The sequence below is a fragment of the Manihot esculenta genome, chromosome 11 (assembly GCF_001659605.2).
Source record: "Manihot esculenta cultivar AM560-2 chromosome 11, M.esculenta_v8, whole genome shotgun sequence".
Lineage (NCBI taxonomy): Eukaryota > Viridiplantae > Streptophyta > Magnoliopsida > Malpighiales > Euphorbiaceae > Manihot > Manihot esculenta.
In genome coordinates, this window is record NC_035171.2 from 27,223,451 (window position 1) to 27,243,485 (window position 20,035).

General features: G+C 24.8%; 1 protein-coding gene and 1 non-coding gene across 5 annotated transcripts; one reads left to right on the top strand and one right to left on the bottom strand.

The window, feature by feature from the left end:
• Positions 1–1,850: 1,850 nt before the first annotated feature.
• Positions 1,851–11,106, top strand: LOC110626711 (plant UBX domain-containing protein 11). Of its 4 annotated transcripts, none has more exons than XM_021772758.2 (10): positions 1,851–2,008; positions 2,363–2,462; positions 2,569–2,621; positions 2,732–2,813; positions 3,380–3,445; positions 3,546–3,613; positions 5,626–5,844; positions 5,932–6,451; positions 7,824–8,090; positions 10,537–11,106. In XM_021772758.2, exons 2-10 carry the CDS (start codon positions 2,363–2,365, stop codon positions 10,782–10,784), a joined length of 1,623 nt encoding a protein of 540 aa, XP_021628450.1. In that variant the 5' UTR covers positions 1,851–2,008; the 3' UTR covers positions 10,785–11,106. The 4 variants fall into 4 exon arrangements, with proteins under 4 accessions (XP_021628450.1, XP_021628452.1, XP_021628451.1 ...); XM_021772760.2 differs by having other exon boundaries at positions 3,549–3,613; XM_021772759.2 differs by lacking the exon at positions 1,851–2,008 and adding an exon at positions 2,060–2,280.
• Positions 11,107–16,787: 5,681 nt separating this feature from the next.
• Positions 16,788–16,859, bottom strand: TRNAT-UGU. The gene has a single exon. It is a non-coding gene; the product is annotated as a tRNA-Thr (tRNA).
• Between the last annotated feature and the right edge of the window lie 3,176 nt (positions 16,860–20,035).

Genomic DNA, 20,035 nt, shown 5'->3' on the forward strand with positions numbered 1-20,035 from the left:
AGATATATTGAACATTGCGGCAATAATGACTATAAAAAAAGTGTATTTTATTTTTTATTTTGTATTTTCAGTGCCATTATACTAGCACATGAAAGTTGAATTAAATTGTGATTTGCCAAGAATAAAATCTTAATATTTCGGTTAAAATTGGTGTTTTGAAACATTAAGCTTCCATTTGGTATTAATTTGAAATGAATTTTTGTAAATTATGCAAAATTTCATTTTTTTAAATAAAAAATTTATAAATTAAAAAAAGAATTTTTTTATTTTAAATATGAAAATTTATAAAAAAATTAAATTAAATTCTTATAAATTAAATTATTGTATAAATTTTTAATAATATATTGTAAAGAAACCAATTATGACAACTAATATTATCATCTAATTGCTTGAATTAATAGAGTTTTATTTTTATAAATAGAGTAATTTTTATTGTATTTTAAAAAACAATTGTGATCACTGATATTCATTTACAAATTAATTAAAAACTAAAATAGGTTAAAAACTATTAAATCTAATTTAATTAAGAAAAACTAAATGAAAATTAATTTTAATAGTAATAAATTTAAGTATTTAAAGTTAAAATTTTGAAATTAAAGTTTAATTTTGAATCTCTTTTTCTATGAGAGATTGACATGTATCATTTTATACTAATTGAAAAATGACATATTTTTTTAAAAAAAAAAAAAGAAATAATGTAGAACTACTTTAAATTAAATTAATTTTATTTAACGTCTATTACACATTATTTCACTTTTAAATATAATATGAAATTATATTATAAAAAATACTTTAAAATTAATATTTTTATTATAAAATCATAATATATATTTTATAATTCAATTCTATAATAAGATATTAAAATTATAGTATTATATATTAAAAAATTTAAATATATAACTAATTCAATGGATCTCTAATTTATTATTTATACATATATAAAAATTAATTTATAAAATTAAGAAAATTAATTATAAATGTCACTAATAAAATAAAATTCTATTGATATTATTAAATAATTGGTATTATTTATGATTATAATAATATTTCAAAATAATAATAAAAAATAATAGATAAAATTAAAAAAAGTTGTAGAATTGAAGCATTCATTTGGATCTTGTAGCATACATAACATTTTTTATTCTCGTTCAAACTCTTTTCAATGATGAGATTTTCTCAAATTCATTATTTCTTTTTTTTTTTTTTTGACAATTCTCAAATTCATTATTTCTAAAAGTATTCTAAACTGCTTTTTTTTAACGACTCTTTTTTTTTCTTTGAAATGATGATATAAAATCTTTATAATATAAATTTCTTCTTCTAATTCATTTTTCATCCTAAAAAAATGTTTAAATCGTAACTTCAAAATCTGCTAAATTTTTATTAAAAAAATAATTCAATATAATAAGTTTTTTTAAATATTTATATATAATAGCGACATAAAAATAAACACTAATATATAAATATAACGATAGAGTTTATATATCCTCTAATTTAATTTAGAGAATATGTAAATTATAAAAATTATAATTCATAAATGTTATTTTATAAGTAGATTTAAATAAAAAATTAATTAAATTAAAATTTTAAATAATAATAAATTATTTATTATTTTTTAATCAATCAAACTAAAGATAATTTATAATAATATAATAATGAGTATTTTAAATTATCTTTTATTTGATCTTTTATCAATTTTATATATAGTATAAATTATATAATAAAATAAAAAATATATAAATTTATTAAATTCAATTTAATTAATATTTAATTAAATAATTTTTATTTTATTTATAAATATAATTATAGTTTTTTTTTTTTTTTTTTTAAAAAAAAAAAAAAAAAAAAAAGAAGTTAGCAAGCAAATTATCAGTCTAATGAAACTTGTGCATTGTACGGTTACGGTGTAACAAGTCGCCCGAGTCATCCCTCTTTTTTCTTATCGGTTACACTCTCTCTCTCTGCGCTCGCCAGATTTGCGAAATAGATTCCATTTCTATCGAACAAGGTGGTAACCGCATATAAATTCGTTAATAACTTAGAATTTTATAATTGATCGCTTGAAGGTTTTCAAGTTGGGGTTGCTTAGTTGAAAGTTCGTGATTTAGGGTTTTACTTTCTCTGATCGTGCCATTGAATTTATGAGGATATGCGTTCCGAAACTAGTTTTCATTTGATTGGTTGCGATTGGAATTTTATGGTTTATTTAGTTTTGTTCGATGTATGACGGTTTGTTAGAGTGAATTCCTACTGTTACAGTACGATTCCTTGCTTTTAGTGGTGGGAACTTTGGTTTTTGTTGTATAGTAATTTCGTATTCACTTTAATTTAGTGAAATTGATCTTTGTATCGTGTCATGTAGATGGAAAATTCGTTATCTGCACTTGTATACAAAGGTTCTATTCCTGAAGCCATTCTCGAATCTAAGAAGCAGAAGAAGCTCTTTGTTGTCTATATTTCTGGTAAAATCTGTTCCATTTCTAATTTCATTTCTTTTGTTTTTCCTGGGTTAATAGCTGTTTGATTTTTTTTTCTTTTAAATTTCTGTATTTCGTTTTTGGTTTTCAGGTTCAGATGAAAAGTCAATTGAATTGGAAAAATCCACGTGGACTGATCCAAAAGTAATCAATACAGATATATACTTTCTGTTTTTTCTAATCTGACCTCAATTTTTTTGAATGCCATATCTGTGTCCTTTGTGGCTGGTTCTTATTCTGTGTGTTGCAATCAGGTGGCAGAGTCACTGTCAAAATACTGCATTTTCTTGCGTATACCGGAATCAAGCACTGATGCTGCAAATTTTTGTGCAATATGTATCCTTTGTTGATTGTTCCTACTTTTTTTCAAAACCTAGTATTGCTCCTACTTTTTTCAAAACCTTGTTTTTTCTTCCTTGGATGATAATAGGTATTATTCTGATTTGAGATTGAGCTGTGTCTAATAGTAACTTGCTGCTTGTTTGGTTAATCGCACTATGTTGTAACTTGTGCTTCTTCATGCTATTTAGATTTGAAATATCTTCAAATATGGTGATGTATGCTTTAGTCAGATCAGTAATTTGGCATATTTACTATAGGAAACCCATCATCAGGAGGATAGGGACACTGGCAACATAGGTATGAGCTTTGAATTTGAGAAAAGTCTTTGAATTGCCTCTCTAAAGCACCAATTACAATTTCATATGATTAATGATATGTAATGGCATCTTTGCACATCATATTTTTCCAGAAGTATGTTTGTCATGGTACTTCATTCATGCATTTCCTTGGCAAGATCAATTTGCACAAGATAGTGTGTTATCCTTCTATTTTACTTGTTTCGAACATAGTCTTTTCAATCTCTGAAAGCAAGAAAGCTTCCTTTAACAAACTTGTTACAGATCCACAGAAGTCTGTCCCTTCTATAGCAGCTATTGGGTACAATGGGGTTCAGCTTTGGCAAAGTGGTATGATATTTATATTATAACCTTTGTTTTAAGCAAACATAGGATCTGGCACATGGCAATGTCAGAAATTTAATTATTTTATTTTTGCATTATCTTTTAGAAGGAATTGTTAGTGGTGAAGTTCTGGCTTCCAGCTTAGAGAAGGCATGGTTGGGTCTTCATATCCAGGTATACCAGTATTGGCTTGTCTTAATTCACATGCACGTATAGTGAACACCCCGTATTGGTTAAGGAGCAAAACCAACCTTAGTTATTATAGAGAAATGTCCAAATGTGGGCAAAGGCTTTGTCACCTAAACCACCATTCTGAGGTTTCAGGAAATTGCAAAAATATCTTGTGACTTTGAGACTGTGTTGCATTCATCCCTATCTAGTTTTTATGTATGATTGAACTTTCCTTAGTTAAGTTCCCTTGCTACTTATTTTGACCTTGTTTAATGTTAAGTTACTAACATTCCTTTGTATGTAAACTTCTGAACCCTTTGAAGATCGAGTAACATTATAATTTCCAGCTAAGCTCTTTTTTTTATTATGCTCTTATTAAGATTTATTTTTATTGTTCTTTAAAGTGTTTTTTTTCCGACCCTTGTTTATAATATGATAAATATGATTTGAAGTGCACTGTCATTTGAGGCTTAAATCCATACCTAGTGCATGTTTTCACTAGAATATCCCCAATACCCTATTAATAACCTTAGATTCTTTAAATACCTAAACTAATGTTGATCACCAACCTTGGTATTGAACCTAGCAAATATATCAAAGCAAACCCTGATATGCTGCCATGCTATATTGTCACTATGGCCTGCTACACCTCTGCCACCACCACCATCGCCAACCCAACTTAATAGAATTGGCTTTTCAGTAATGTGTTGTTTATGGTCATTACTTATATGGTTTCAGCTTCTCTAAAACAGCTTGTAGTTTTTAGGGGTGAATTATGGTAAATAAAAGACCAATTAAGAAACAACTTTTATAGACCAAGCCAAACTGATTTATGGAACCAAACCTAACACTATGTTTGGATTGAGAGAAAATAAGAGGGGAAGGAAAATTAGAGAGGAAAATAAATTTATTTTCCACTTTTTCATGTTTGGTTAAGAGAGAATTGAAGAGGAAAGAATATTTCGGGAGGAAAATAAAAGTTATAATCCATCCATTATTTTCTCTCCAAATTGGAGGGAAGATGGGAGGGATCTTTTGAAAATGACTAAAACATCCCCATGTTTTATAGGTTGTTTTTGAAAATTTAAGGATAATTGTAACTTAATCATTCAAAGGCTACTTTCCTTCTAATATTTTCCTCTCTATCCAAATACAACTGTAATAAATTATTTTCCCTCTCAATCATTATTTTTTTTAATTTCCTCCTATTATTTTCCTTCCACCTATCTAAACACAATTTAAATTTCAACAGATCAAACTGAATCCTAACCAAACCAATTTGGTTCAATTTGAACTTTTTCTTAGGCTTTTTTTGGACTTATTTTTTGGATTCATTTCAGATATAATTTCAATTATATTTTTTATTTTTTAACCTGAACTTGCAGCCCAATTATAATTAAAAATATGTATATATATATGTTCTGTTTGGTTCAGTTCAACCCTTTTCCTTTCCCCTCAGAAAGCATTCCTTGGAGTACTTAAACGCTCAAAAAGCAACACTTTAACCAAGAAGTTCCTTTTGGTCCTGAAATTAGGCTTATTAATGTAGTGAAACCTAAGAGTGACCTTTTCCCTCTTTTAGCTCTTATTACTCCAAATTTTCAAAATCTAAGCAGTAGTGGTAACTGATCATTATGTGTTGAGATATTCTGTGCCAAACAAGATATTTCATGTACATGGCAGTACTTTCTCTTTCACCCCAAGTCCCCTACACATGTTTAGACATTGAGGATTCTAGAACCTAGAGGCAACTTCTTTTTGTGGTTGCTTCATTAGCAGAATTTTTTGGATTATGGAGAAGTCCTTAAAAGGTAGCAACATAACATCTTATGTTTACAAGGGATGTCCTAATTTCTGTACAAGTGTAGATCGGTAGTTAGTATAAACTAGGCTTCTAGCATGCTGACGTTAATATGCAAGGCATTTTGTATCTTATTTACAGATTGGTGCTGATATCTCATATTCATTTTTCAATACGGTGTTTTTTCATTGAACTGTCTGATCACTAATTGCAGGAAACAACTGCAACTGTCCTGACAGCAACACTTGCTTCAAAGAAACCTGAACTATCTACTGCAGAATCTTCTGATATTAGCTCATCTCAGCAAGGGAGTTCTTCAGGTACAGTTGTTCCACCACCTTCAGTGGACAAACATGTAGAATCCTCAGATGTTGGACCACCAGGTGCTTCTAATTCAGTAGAAGAAAGCAACATTGGTGAACATATGGTTGAGGTCAATAAGTTGTGGCCATTGTCTCCTTTTTATGTTTACCATTTTTATAACTATATTTTGAATTGTATTTTGCAATTGTATGAACAGGGCAATGGCACTAATTTTGATGATAAGGCACTTTCAAAATCATCTAATGCTGACAAGTCATTGAGTATTGAGGCTGAGCAAGCTGCTTCTCATGGTGATGAAGCCAAGGAATTAACTAGTCCTCCAAGGTTAGACCCAGACAGTTCTGTTGCTGGTGGCATGTCTTCTAGCACTGAAGATAAGCATCCTGCTGAAGAGAAGATTATTAATCAGTATTTAGGTATTCCTGGTGGAGATTCACATTTAGTTACTTCTGAAAAAAATGAAGCTGAACAAAATGAAAGGGATAAATGTGTTGATGCTATTAAGGCTGATATAGTGGGCAACAATAAGAGTGTTAATGCAGCCAGTGAGGTTCATTTGAATATCCGATTGCCCAGTGGAGTTAGCTTGCAAGACAAATTTTCTGTGACAAGCACTTTAGGAATGATCAAAGACTATGTGGACAGCAACCAAGCTAGTGGCATTGGCCCATATGATCTTGCTATTCCTTATCCTCGCAAGGTGTTCAGCAATCAAGGTAAGAATATTATATGTCAAATCAGTTTACCTGTTTGATAAAGGGTTTGGCTTGTTTAGTTTCCTCCTGAATGTTGTTGTTAGTGTGAACATGTGATCACCTGTTTTGGATTGATTTTCTTACACATGTTGCTTTGGGATATTATGGGTTTGTGGTGGGTCACAATACTTCAACCATAGATCTTTAACATGTGCAACTTAGAGTGTTCTCTTGTTTGCATTTAAGAAATGTAACCCAGTGCAGATTCCTCATGCTACATTGGCCAATAACATCTGACTTTAAAAGTGACCATCACAAGAGAATTTGAATGGGGCTTGGCCTACATGAGTGTATTTGTCGATACTTTGTGGCCAAACTGGTTACGCATTTTTATCATGTTTTCTATATTAAATAAAACATGAAATTCATATTTCTAGATGATGAACTTGATTAACTTCATAGTTTATATACTATGGATGATAAAGGAGATACACATGTCTTTTTTATCAGCTTATGTAAATCACTTGTGATCCTTAACTGAATAATCTTTTTGAATGCTATTTTTTGGCCTACATAGATATGAATTTATAGTGGACTGGATGCTTTATACTTTTCATGTTTGCACTATTGCACAATGGACTAATGCAATAACTGCAACTTACTGCTATATATGCTTAAACTATAGTCATAAATCAAAAGTAATAGTTTAAGCGCCGCAATATTTGCCTAGCGGTTTACTTATTTTTTAGCTTCGGATAAAAATTGCTGCCAAAATTATAATCTTATTTATTATATATAGTAAAAAATTGAATTTTTTTTTGTGGTAACTTTAAAATGCTGCCAAATTGTTACCCTAGTAATATTAAGGTAATAATTTCACACCCATTTTTAAGATATTGTTGCCTAAATCCTAAAATGTAGTAGTGTTACCACACTTTTTTTTTTGGCAAGAATATTCAGTGATCCACATTGGAAATTGGGAAAGTTGTGGATGTTGAATATTGCTCAAGTGCTTTCATGCTTGCTAATAGATTTAAGTATAACTACTTTTCTCTCATTACTGTTGTGACTCTAGTCCCATCCTGCTTTTTAAGTTTATTTCTTCTGTATTTCTATATTGTATGTGGCATCATAAGTCCTATAACTTCTAGCTCTTTATTTTTATCACTTGATATTGATGTTGTTATCCTTTTACAGATTGAATTCATAATCTAGATGTCTTTGAATTAATTTCATGAAGAAAAAAGGTTTCGAACTGAATAGTTTTCTTCTTATTTTGATCTAACCCTTATTTTCTTTATTTCACCATTTTTTTTTATAGATATCTAACACATATATTACCTTACTGCATCAAATCCTTGCCATCCATAATTTTGCCTGTAATCATATGCAGATTTGAGCAAATCATTGTCTGAGCTGGGTCTGTTCAATAGACAAGCATTGATAGTAGTTCCTCATCAAAGGGCCACAAATTACCACAGAGGAGGTTCTTCGTCTGACCAAACTTCTACAATAACCGACAGTGATTCAGTTGCACGTAACGGGGGATATTTTGCTTATGTCAAAACAATGCTATCATATATCAATCCACTTTCCTATCTTGGTGGTAATACAAGTTCATCAAGTCCTGGACAAGCGCAAAGTGGCATGTGGGAGTACAGTAAGTAGCTTATTCTAATGTTAATGGTTTTCTACTTCTAACATATGAGATGAACATGTCTCTATTAAGGCCTCTTTTTGTAGAGGTCAATTGTTAGGGTCCTTAGAAATGAATCAAGTTATGGGTCTGTTGCTGGAATTTTCTAGGGATGAAATTTTCTTTTTGTAACCTATGGTTGCAACGGAACAAGCGCCTTAGGGAACACCTAAAAATCTCTTGAGTTGAAGTATCCAAACTTTAGGAAAATTTTCTCATAAGTTTTTTCTGAGTTGCTGCACTTAAATACAAGAGGGAGATATAACCATCTCCTAAAAACAGGAAACCACTAAACAACATGGAGGATTACTCTCTACTACTGAGGAAAAGTAAAAACTAACTTGCACTATCTACATCATGAGCTAATCACTAAGAACATGGCTTAACCATTAACTACATGACTCTTGAAAATAGGACAACAATTAAAAATGCGAGAAGATGACAATTGAAATTTGGCAGCAACACTGAATTTTCAGCAACACTAGGTAGCATCACCTGTCATTTGTTCTGTATCTTGTTGAGGCTGGGTCTGCTAACATCAATGGTTTTCTATTTCTAACATATGAGATGAACATGTCTCCATTAATTCCTCTTTTTGTAGAGGCATTTACATCCACAAACGAGTTTTTGTATGCAACTCCCCTCCCCTAAAAAAAAAGAAAGAAAAACACACTCCCCATAAAGTCCTTTAGATTTGCATATAATCGAAGGGGAGGGGGAATAATAGGATTCCCTTTAGTGTCTTACTTTTTTATATTATTTACATTAATAAAAAGCTATTTAAATTATTTTTTTAAAATCTATTTTGTAAATTAATTTTAAATACCTAAGAAATTCTAAATAGGTTAAATTTTGCACTCCTATTTAATTTTAGAAAGAAGAAAAAACTAAATTTTGCATTTCTATTCATAGTGACAACAATGAGAATAAAAAATTGATTATTATTTAAGATAAAATTAAAAATAAAAAATTGATTATTATTCAAATAAATTTCAAAGCGTACTTAAGCTTAAAACAAATTAACTCAAATTCAAATTTAGACCTATTCACGAGGAAGTTGGAATTTTATTTCAAGTAAAACTCTATTTAATTATTATTATTTAAAATAAATTTCAAAGTTTATTTGATCTCTTGGTATAAAATTATAAATTGAAAAAGATTTTCCTAATTCATATTCTAATACTAACTAATATTCATTAAATTAAAATGCACTTCAATTGTCAGGACTTATGTGGAATTAAAATTCCAATGTATATATATATATTACTGATAGTTCTAACTGGGATAAGAAATAGAAAGTCCAAGCTTGGTGTAAGGGTTGCTTCTGAATATTGTGAAAGTACACGTATTTACAAGGTTAAAATAGAGGTCTTTGCTGTTAAAAATCTTCGAAGTGAATTACCCTATCTCTTGCTCACTAATGAAACAAACATATAAACAGAAAGCTATTAATCATCACTAATCATCTCACATATTTTTTTGTAATTGATTCACTGTACATAACCCACAACCCAATTAATCAATGTCTATTTGTGCTAATGGAAATACTTGTATTTATCAATGCATTATTATAGTATATGCTAATGGAAATATGTGCATATTTTTAGGTTTATTTTTCAAGTAAATTATTTTAATTTTCAAATACAATTTTTTTATGAAAGGAAAATCAATAATTTCAGTAGTTTCCTCATTCCTCAGACATAGTATAGGATTAAATCATTTAAACATGACAGAAGAATAGTCATCTCTTTCACAAAACAGAGTAAAATTATATTATTAATTATACTATTTTTCTTTTTTTAAGCATGTAATAACATAATAATAATATTATATAATATTACATAAAAAAATAAACAACTAGCATGATAACGTGCATCACACGTTTTGGTGTAGATATGCTTGATCTACTGATGGACCAATTAAACTGTTCACAAAGAACTCTTTTTTCCATCTTTTTCCTTGAATTAAGATGTTCCATAGATTCTTTTCCAATCTTTATATAGCTTTATAACAGACAGAGAGAAGTACTGAAAAGGAAATTATTTGCTTTGTTTTCCTTTGGAGCGTCATTCCCAAGTACCTGTATACCCAAGAACCTATGTGTTCAATAAATTAAATGTGTTTGACATCCATGCGTTAGGATTGAGTGAAGAGTTCAAGTAAAAGGTCTCTATTGAATCAAAATTGGTGCTTCATGGAAAATTGAAGACAGGCATGTGCTCAAATTTTAGGAAAAGTATCTTCAATTAGCTTCAGAACATAAATATCCTTTTCTATATATATATATTGCATGAACGTTCAGGAAATCTATGGAAATAGTTTCTTTTGAAACAAACTGGCTTGCTGGAAAACTTGCCGCAAATTACTATCATGGGACACTCTTCTTATCTCATCCTGTTTTGATATGTAGGTCCAAATCCTGCACTGCAGAGCAACAACTTAGCAAGGACAGACAGGCCATACTCCAGCAACTCACCAAACCAAAGCACTTCGGCAACTGGCAGAAATGATAACAGGAGCCGACAACCAACGACATCCCCATTCGGAAGCAATATTCACACATTGAAACACGATGAAGATGATAGCCAGTTTGGTGATAGAAATCCATTCTGGAATGGAAATTCAACTCAATATGGTGGCAACAGTGATGGTAAATAAGGCGTCTGCCAGAATTTCGTTAGTCCTATCAGCTTCTATTGAGTATGAACTTTTATCTATGGCAGTTACCAAGTTTAATTAAATGAACTACAGTAGTATATATGACCAACAATGAAAAGATAAAAAAAATCCTTGAGGGAAATAGAAGTCCTTGAAGTTACCTTGTGGTTGTAAATATCTACCTTTTGCCTCACGAATTGGATCTTGTTCGTGTAGTAGTTAAGAGATGAATAGGCCTACTTTTAAGCCTGTTTCTTTTATCTTTTCAATAGAAAACTAACGACGTATATTCAAGAATAAATGTGGAACTTATCACAGGCTAGTCGGCTTTTCTTTCTTTGTTTTTATTTATTTATTTATTTTTATTTCTTTACCATGTTGTTTGAGCATTTAAAGCCCTTAAAAGGACGTGCCACGGAAAGGGGAGGGGAAACTCGATCCCGTGAGCATTAACGGCCTAAGCGCATTGTTTGTTTTGTTTATATATATAATACTAGTCACAATCAGCTTGGTTAATTAGATATTCATCCATTGTTTTGCTAGCAGGTTAATAGCTAATAGATTTATTTATGAGTGATGTTTCACTTAGCCCTTAAAATTAACGAGTAAAATATTAATATTTTTCTTCATATGTTTGAAATGAGAGAAGCGAAGAGTGAAGAAAAAGAGCAAGGAAAATAGTAAATAGTAATCACGATTTTTTCTTTCCAAGTTGGAGAGCGGGTAAAAGATTAAGGTTTCATGAAAAGTATTTTTCAATAAATATTTTTATATATTCTGATATTTGGAGCATTTAAAAAATTTTTACTTAAATATTTAAATAAAAAATATTTATCTAGTCAAAAATCTAAATAAAAAATATTTATCAAGTCAAAGGAAAAATTAAATAAATTTAAGAAAAATATTTTTAAAATTTATTTATATATTATATTTTTTAAATTAAAATTATTATGATTTGTCACTCTGAAAATACAAACCGGACAAGATATCGAATGAAGTAATTTAAAACTTTCTAGTTGAGGCATCCACTAATCTGACTAATAATTAGTCAGTTAAAAGTCATATTATCCACGAATCTGACTAATTGTTAGTAGTCATATTATTTTGGATACTCATTCGAACACTCAATTTCGAAACATCTCTACCGTTTAAGAGACTTTGCCAAAATCATAATCTACTATGCATGTGAGATACTTGTCAATTAGACAACCTAAGAAATAGACACCTTTCAAAAATCAAAGCGGGCAATACTATTTTGCTAAACAAACAAAATTAAAATGCTCAAAATCTCGAAAATCTAAATTATTCCTATATTTAGATGGCTGGTGTCTCCACCCCGGTACAGTACTCCTATAACTTAGTCACCAAGCCTGTTTTGACTATAAATAGATGTGCAGGATTATTAATGTGGACAACCAACTTATAACAGATAACATTTTTTTAAATATCTCTCGTCAATTTGTTTAGGGAAAATAATATATAGTTGATTTAATTTTAATTTTAAATAATAAAAAATATTCATAAATTATTATATAATAATGTTAATAAGATTTTTAAAATATAAAAATAATTTATTTTTTATTAAAAATATTTTTCCTTCAATCAATTTTTTTTAATACCTCAAACATAAAAAAAATTGTAATAAATATTTTCTAATAAATATTTTTTATTAAAAAACATCAAAAAATATTTCCTTCAATCAATTTAATTGAGAAAAGTAAAAAAAAAATATTAATATAATACCTTATAATATGAATTTTAAATTAATACAAAATTTATAAATCATCATTATTTGCTAATAATGTAATAATAAATGAAATAATCAATTTTTACATCAATATTCAATCTCCTTTATTTTGTAATTCAACAACACAATGCAGCAGTATTATGCTTTTTTTTAATACAGAAAAGTAAAAAAAAATATTAATATAATATTTTAATTTTAAATTAATATAAAATTTATAAATTACCATTATTTATTAACGATAAATAATAAATATTATTTTAATATTAAAATAAATTATACATTTAAAAATAAAAAATTAATAAAACTAAATAATACTGTTTTATATTTTTTCTTTTTAATATTTCAACATATATTTTAAAATTTTATTTATTTTCTTGCACAAGCATTACTTTTTCACTTGCATTAAATTTATATTTTTGTACATACGTTATTTTTCAAATGCAATCTATTTACATTTCAACAATACAACAAACTTTACTTTATAAATGATTTTTAAACTTTCTACGCAAATTTCCATCTATCGTCCCTTTGTGACTCGACATTTTCATTTTTTTTTTTCTTAAATCTAATTTCTTTTTTTCTCTTCTTGTAGAAGATGATCTGCGTGAATTAATTATTGATGAAAAACGAAGATGTTGTTGTCGTTATTAAGAACTTTAGAGATATTCTGATGGTCACTTATAATTTCTATATAGTGAGAATATTTTTCACATACAATCCAATCAATTTTCAGAATATTTAGACCTGTTTGACAGATTTATGGCGACAATTCTCAAACAGTTATTGTATTGAATGATTTGGTTTCTAGTTACAAACCAGATATTTTATTTTTGATGAAAATAAAATCTTTTAGTTCCGTATAGAATTTTTTCATAAATTTTTATATTTTGATGGTTGCTTTTCGATCAATAGATAAATATTAGAAGGAGGTCTTTCGTAAATGTGGAAGAGTCATTAGTCTGTTTCTGTGATTAGCTTTTCTTCAAATTTTATTGATTCGGTTGTTGTTTCGGAAGGTAATGTTGAATAGAGATTTACTAGTTATTATGGGTTTCTGGAATCACAACGATGACGTCAGTTTTGAAATCTTATTCGAGTTTTATCTCGTATAACCTCTTTTTTGTGATTTTGTTCGGAAAATTTTAATGATTTATACTCGAGAGATGAAAAAAAAATAAGAAATATTTTTACCAAATTATCTTATGCATGTATTTAGATAGGTATTTGAGAAGCATTTTTGTAAAATTATCTTATGTAAGGATTTGATTTTGTATGATTATAAATTTTTGTTAGACTCTACAACTGATATTTCTATTAGATAGATTCGTCATAATACTATTCTAACTGCTCATATTTTAGCTAGCGAATTTATTAGGTATAATCATCTCTTTATTCTTTGTATAAGAGGATATCTCTCTTTGTTTAGTATAATTTTATTAAACATAATTTTGCTTAAAAAAAAAAACATTTACTTTATAAATGCAATTTTCAATTACGATCCTTTACATTTTTCAAAATCGCTCCTTACTTTTCTTGCACAGGTACTCTCCAACTTTTCAACGCATAATTCCTTTTCAAAATTCTTAACTGATGGTAAAAAATCTTTATGCAGTACATCTTGGCTAAGTCAAGATACTCCAAAGAAATTTAGATTTTTCTTTCCTGTTGCAATTATCTAATTAGGAATCAGCTCGACGACGTATTGATTATAACTGCATTGATTCAATTTTGAATGAATCTAATTTAGTATCATAAACTTAATCAAGTGCTTGTTGAAAATTTATGATAAATATAAAAATAATATTTTATAATATAAATATATTAAATTTATACTTATAATAATAATATTTATTATGAATATATATTAATAATAATAATTTAAATGATGTATTTATATTTCTAATTAAATTGAAACAATTATAAATACTTAAAATTAATAAAACAATTATAAAAGTGATAATTAATATAATTTAATTTAATTAAAAAGAAACTCACATGTCATTATCACGTGTCAAACTCTGTGTCAATCTCTTAGAGTGGAGGAACGCCATATGTCAATTCTGAATTTTTAAAAAATAACACGCGTCAATCTTTTAGAAAAAAAAATCTTTTAAAAAAATAATATTATTAATAATGAAATAAGCAATTCTCAATTAATATTGTAATTTTATTAATTTTTAATGATCTCATTACCAATAAGGTGCAATTAGTTCAAAATGCAATAAAAAAAATTAAAATACAATTATAAAACTATGTAAAATTTAGGGTTTTATTGCATATATTCATTTATTAAATTTTGATAGGTAAATGTTATAAAAAATAGAATAAACGATAAAATTTTTTTTTCACTTATAAATTTAATTCAATTTTAAGTATATCTAAAAAATTTTAATTTTCATTTTTCCGATCTTTCATTTTCAATTAGAAAATTCTTTTTTTTATATAGTAATTTGTAAACCAATAAAAATAAGATGATATTTAGTTTGGAAAGTATATAAAAAAATTATTTTAAAATTTATAATTTAATTTATGTTAAAATAATATTTTATACATTATTAAAAAATATTAATATAATAATTAAAATATAATTATTAATTAAAAAATATAAAAAGTATTATGTAATTTTATTTATTTTACCTTAAAATTTACCATTTAATTTATATTAAAATAATATTTTATAATATAATTTTCATTGATAGTATTTAAAAATTATTATTATTTATTAATAACACAATATATATATTATTATGACATGAATTAAATTATATATTTTAAAATATAAAACTTACGAAACCATATGATATTTTTTTTATTTTCATTTTTATTAAAATTAATTTATAAATATTTTAGAAATATTTCTCTTAATCGGTTTATAAGCTCTAAAAAAAATAAATCGCTTGTTTATAATATTTTTTAAATTTATAAGTTATAGAAAAGTAAAATAGGGAATAATTTTTTATTTTAGTGTTTATAAATACTAAGTTTATAAATTAATTTTACTAAATAAATTATTATTTTACTCTCCTCTAATTTTAAAACTTCACTATATACTTTATTTAAAATCTTTTTAATAATCTTAATAATTAATATATTTATAAATTAATTATTACGAAATATATTAACTATTTATCAGCCACTTATAATTATTTTAATCAAATGTATAATTATGAGATAAATTGATTTCATAAATTAAGTCAAATACTTTTTAAAATTGTATAAATTGTTTTTTATTAAATTAGAATATATATGTTATAATTTTTAATTTTTAATAAAAATACAATAATATTTAATTGATTAAATTAATTTATAAGTAAAAGCATAAAAATAAATATTGAAAAATTATTTTTTTATGTTTATAAACTCATTATAAATAAATAAGTCATTTAAATTGTAAAATGTCTGAAGATATGTTTAAATTATTTAAAAATACAATAAAGATGATTTTTTAATTTTAATATATAAAGTATTATTATATAAAGTAATACATTTTTAATTTTAATTTTAATATATAAAGTATTATTATATAATATAATATATAATAAATTAGAAGAAGGATTAATTTTCTTTAGCTATTATGAGGTCTTATTTTATTTTTACTAGTTTCCTTAAGGATTATGAGTTTTTTAATTTTTAATTTTCAAGTTTTTAACTCATAATTTTTATATTTAAAATTAAAAATTAATATTTAATTATTAAAATAAAATTTTTTACTCTTTTCAAAAAGTGGGTTGGTATGAACTAAATTAAAAGGTTAGAGGAAAAAAAATTTTCAAATTAAATTTTTATTTATTTATTTATTTTTCTCAAAGATATTAAATTCATACGCAGCTGATGTGGCTCAAAGAGTAATATAAATTTATAAGAAATTATCTCTAATTAACAATATTAAAATTTATAAAAATAAATTGATGGTAATAAATTTAATCAACAATAATTCTACGTACAAATTGGTAAAAAAAAATTAGTAAATTAAGAAAAAAAAAAGTGCTTTTAAGGACGCGATGCTTGTCCTTCGTATGTAGATGGAGCGGCTTGTCGGGCGTTCTGAGACACAATCATTGCGAGATAGCCTGTCTTTGATGCTCAACAGAGTCTTTTCACATGCGAGTGTCTCACATGCAAGTGTCTACATCTTATCAGTATCATGAAGGAGAAGAAGAAGTTCTATTCTAAGAGAATGAGAAGAAGAAAAAGAACGATGAAGCAATTGATTGTGATAAATAGAAAAATAAGTAAAAAAAATAAACAAATAGAAATGCCTCCACGCAGGATTGAACTACGGACCTTCAGTTTACAAGACTGACGCTCTACCACTGAGCTATAAAGGCAAGCATAAATTCCATTATTAATTAGATAATTTTGTATTATAAAATTATTTAAAATTTAATTTAAGTATCTTTTATAAAAATGCTTGTGATTTGTTATATCACAAAAATTATACTGCAAAATTTTATACTAAATAAAATAAAAACCAAGCATATATGTATAACATAAAAAATACCAACTATATCCAGTAGTATTTGGATATAATTAAAATAATTTAAAATAATATACATCGCGAATAAAATAATACTCACATATTTAATTTGATAATAAATGTATCTGAGTAAATGTGAGAGACGTTAAATTTTATTTTTTAAATTTTAATTTTTATTTAAAAATAAAAAAAATAAATGAGATAATAATGAATTATTTATATAATAACTCACACTGTTAAAAATTTAAAGATAAAATATTTTTGAATTAAATTATGAATTTTATTAAATCTGAACAACTATATATATATATATATATAGTAATTGGATGATATTGAAGAATGCCCAATTAATGGTATAAAATTAGAATGGATAATAAAGGCTGACGTTGCCCACACGCTCCCTGCTATGGTGGGGTTTACCTATCCTGAGTTTGTCCAATCCTAGTCACTGCCACCAACTCCCTACGGAAAGTCTACCCAAACTCAGATGAGGACAACCATTAATATATAAAATAATACTACTAATAAATTATTAAATTTTAAGAAAAATAATATCAAATAAAGAAAATAGTTTATATTTAAAAATATTTTTCAAATAAATTTTTTTATTTTTATTATTTAATTATAAGTTAAAAAAATAAATAATATTAATAAAGTTATATATATCAATAGTAGTAGATGCCTTGGGACTGTTTCTAATGATTCAAACAGTACAATATGTTAAATTTTTTCTAAATATATTTATAAAAATATTATTTTTAAAAAAATAATTTAGTTTTCTTTTTTATTAGAAAAATATTTTTTGATTTATTAATTTATTAATTATTTTATTATTAAAAAATATGAAAAATATTTTTTTAAAATAAATGGATGGTTAATATAAAATTTACTTAAAAATCCATTTATGGTATTTTAAATATTAATAAAATTTTCTTTTATATAATTAGCCCTAATTAGAGTTGGAAAAATCTCACAATTCTAAAAATATTTTTTTATTATTTAATTAAAACTGATCATTGTTGATTTTATTTAATTGAATGTTATGATAAGTTGACAATTTCAAGTTAGAGAGAAATTTTAAACTTGTTAATTTAAATTTATGTCATAAGATATTATATTGATAAGTTTAAAATTTTATATTTAAAATAATAAATTCTTGAGATTTATTTTTATTTTAACTTATTTAATTTACATAAAAATTAGTTATATTATTACTATAATATATTTTTTTAGTTTTATCCATAATTTAAATATAATATTTTATATTAATTCATTTCTGAATTAAACTACCACCTAAATTATTATTTTTTAAATTTACTCTAAATATTATTATAATTTTAAAAATTAAAAATTAATAATATAATTAGAAATAAAAAATAAAAAATATAGTTAATAATATAGTTGCAATTACACTATATACTAATTTAATAATCAACTAAATTCTATTTTTATAATATATTTTTTAAATAGTTTTTTATAAGATATTTTCAACCATATTCTTAATTACTAATCATATATTTGTTAATTAAAATAAAAATTAGAGTGAATTTTAGAAAAAATAATTTTATAGATGAGTTAATTTAAAATTAAATTAATGTAAATTGATATATCCAAATTATTGATAAAACAAAAATAATAATAATAATAACATTAAATATTTTAATTATTATAAATTTAAATTTTAGGTAAAATGATAAAAAATTTAAATCTTTTAAATTTTTATTAATTGTTTTTTGAAATTTATAGATCGATGATGTATTTAAAAATAAAATACATTTATATATATTTATAGATTTTAATAAAACTCTCAAATTATAAAAAATGATTTTTAAAATAATTTTATTTTTTATTGATAAAATTGACTAAATTTTTTTTGAATATTTTAAATATAAAAAATATTTTTCACAACACAAATAATTTTTAATTTAATAATCGATGGTTAAATCGATAAAAATGAAAGCATAAACTAAATAATTAATAAAATCTAATATGAGGAATTACTGAAAATTAAATAATAAGTTGTCTTATAATTAAATATATCATGAATTACTCATATTTTCTTAGTGGTAATATTATTGAAAAGTGTTTTTTTATATATATATAACTATCTCATTATTCGTATTTTATTATTTTTTCTCATTAAAATTCACTTTATCATTTTGTCAAAAAAAGAAAGAAAAAAAAAAAAAAAAGAAAGAAAGGGTAGAATAAGAAATGTAAAGAGGCAAAATCCAAACTAAATACTTCAGGAGATCATTTGGACTAACCAAAAAGCAAACAGATCTTAGATTCACGTGCTCTCCATCTTGAAAATAAACCTAATTATTATTAAATTAAATATTTATATAATTTAATAATTATTCGCAATATAATTCATAAAATTTTATAAAATTTACAATTTATCTTTTTAATAATAAATAATTTAATTTCTAAACTTTTATTTTTATCAATAAAATATTAATCAAAAAGAATAAATTCAAATGGAAGAATAAGTGATTATAAATATTAATAGTAAGTGCTTAGTTATTATAAATATTAAAGTTAAATTATTATAATAAGTAAAATTTAAAAAATTAAATTATTATAATTTAACGGAGAATTTTAATGAAGTATAAAATTATTATTAAATTTTTAGAGAATTCACTATTTTATTTTTATTTTAAAATTATTTAATTAAAATTATTTAATTATTTTATTAAAAAATTAATCAATTTATTTTAACATTAATTGAAAAAATTAAATAATATAAATATTTAAAATTATAAAAATTAAATAATAAACATACTTAAAAATATAGAAATTAAATATAAATAATTTAAATAATTAATCATGTGTTTAATAGAAGGATTAACTAATTAAATTTAATAAAATATATAAATATTTTATTTGATTAATTTTAAAATAAGGATAAATTAATTAATTTTAAAGATTTAATAATAATTTATTAATGAAATTTTAAAAATGAAATTATTTTTTATTAAAATAATAAAGATTAAATTGTAAGTTTAATTAAAATTCAGGGGCTTC

Excerpts from the sequence above, each read along its gene's own strand:
- LOC110626711 (XM_021772758.2), top strand. The coding sequence starts at position 2,363 with ATGGAAAATTCGTTATCTGCACTTGTATACAAAGGTTCTATTCCTGAA. Across the intron at positions 2,622-2,731 it reads CCACGTGGACTGATCCAAAA|GTGGCAGAGTCACTGTCAAA; the intron begins GTAATCAATACA and ends TGTTGCAATCAG. Across the intron at positions 3,446-3,545 it reads GGTTCAGCTTTGGCAAAGTG|AAGGAATTGTTAGTGGTGAA; the intron begins GTATGATATTTA and ends ATTATCTTTTAG.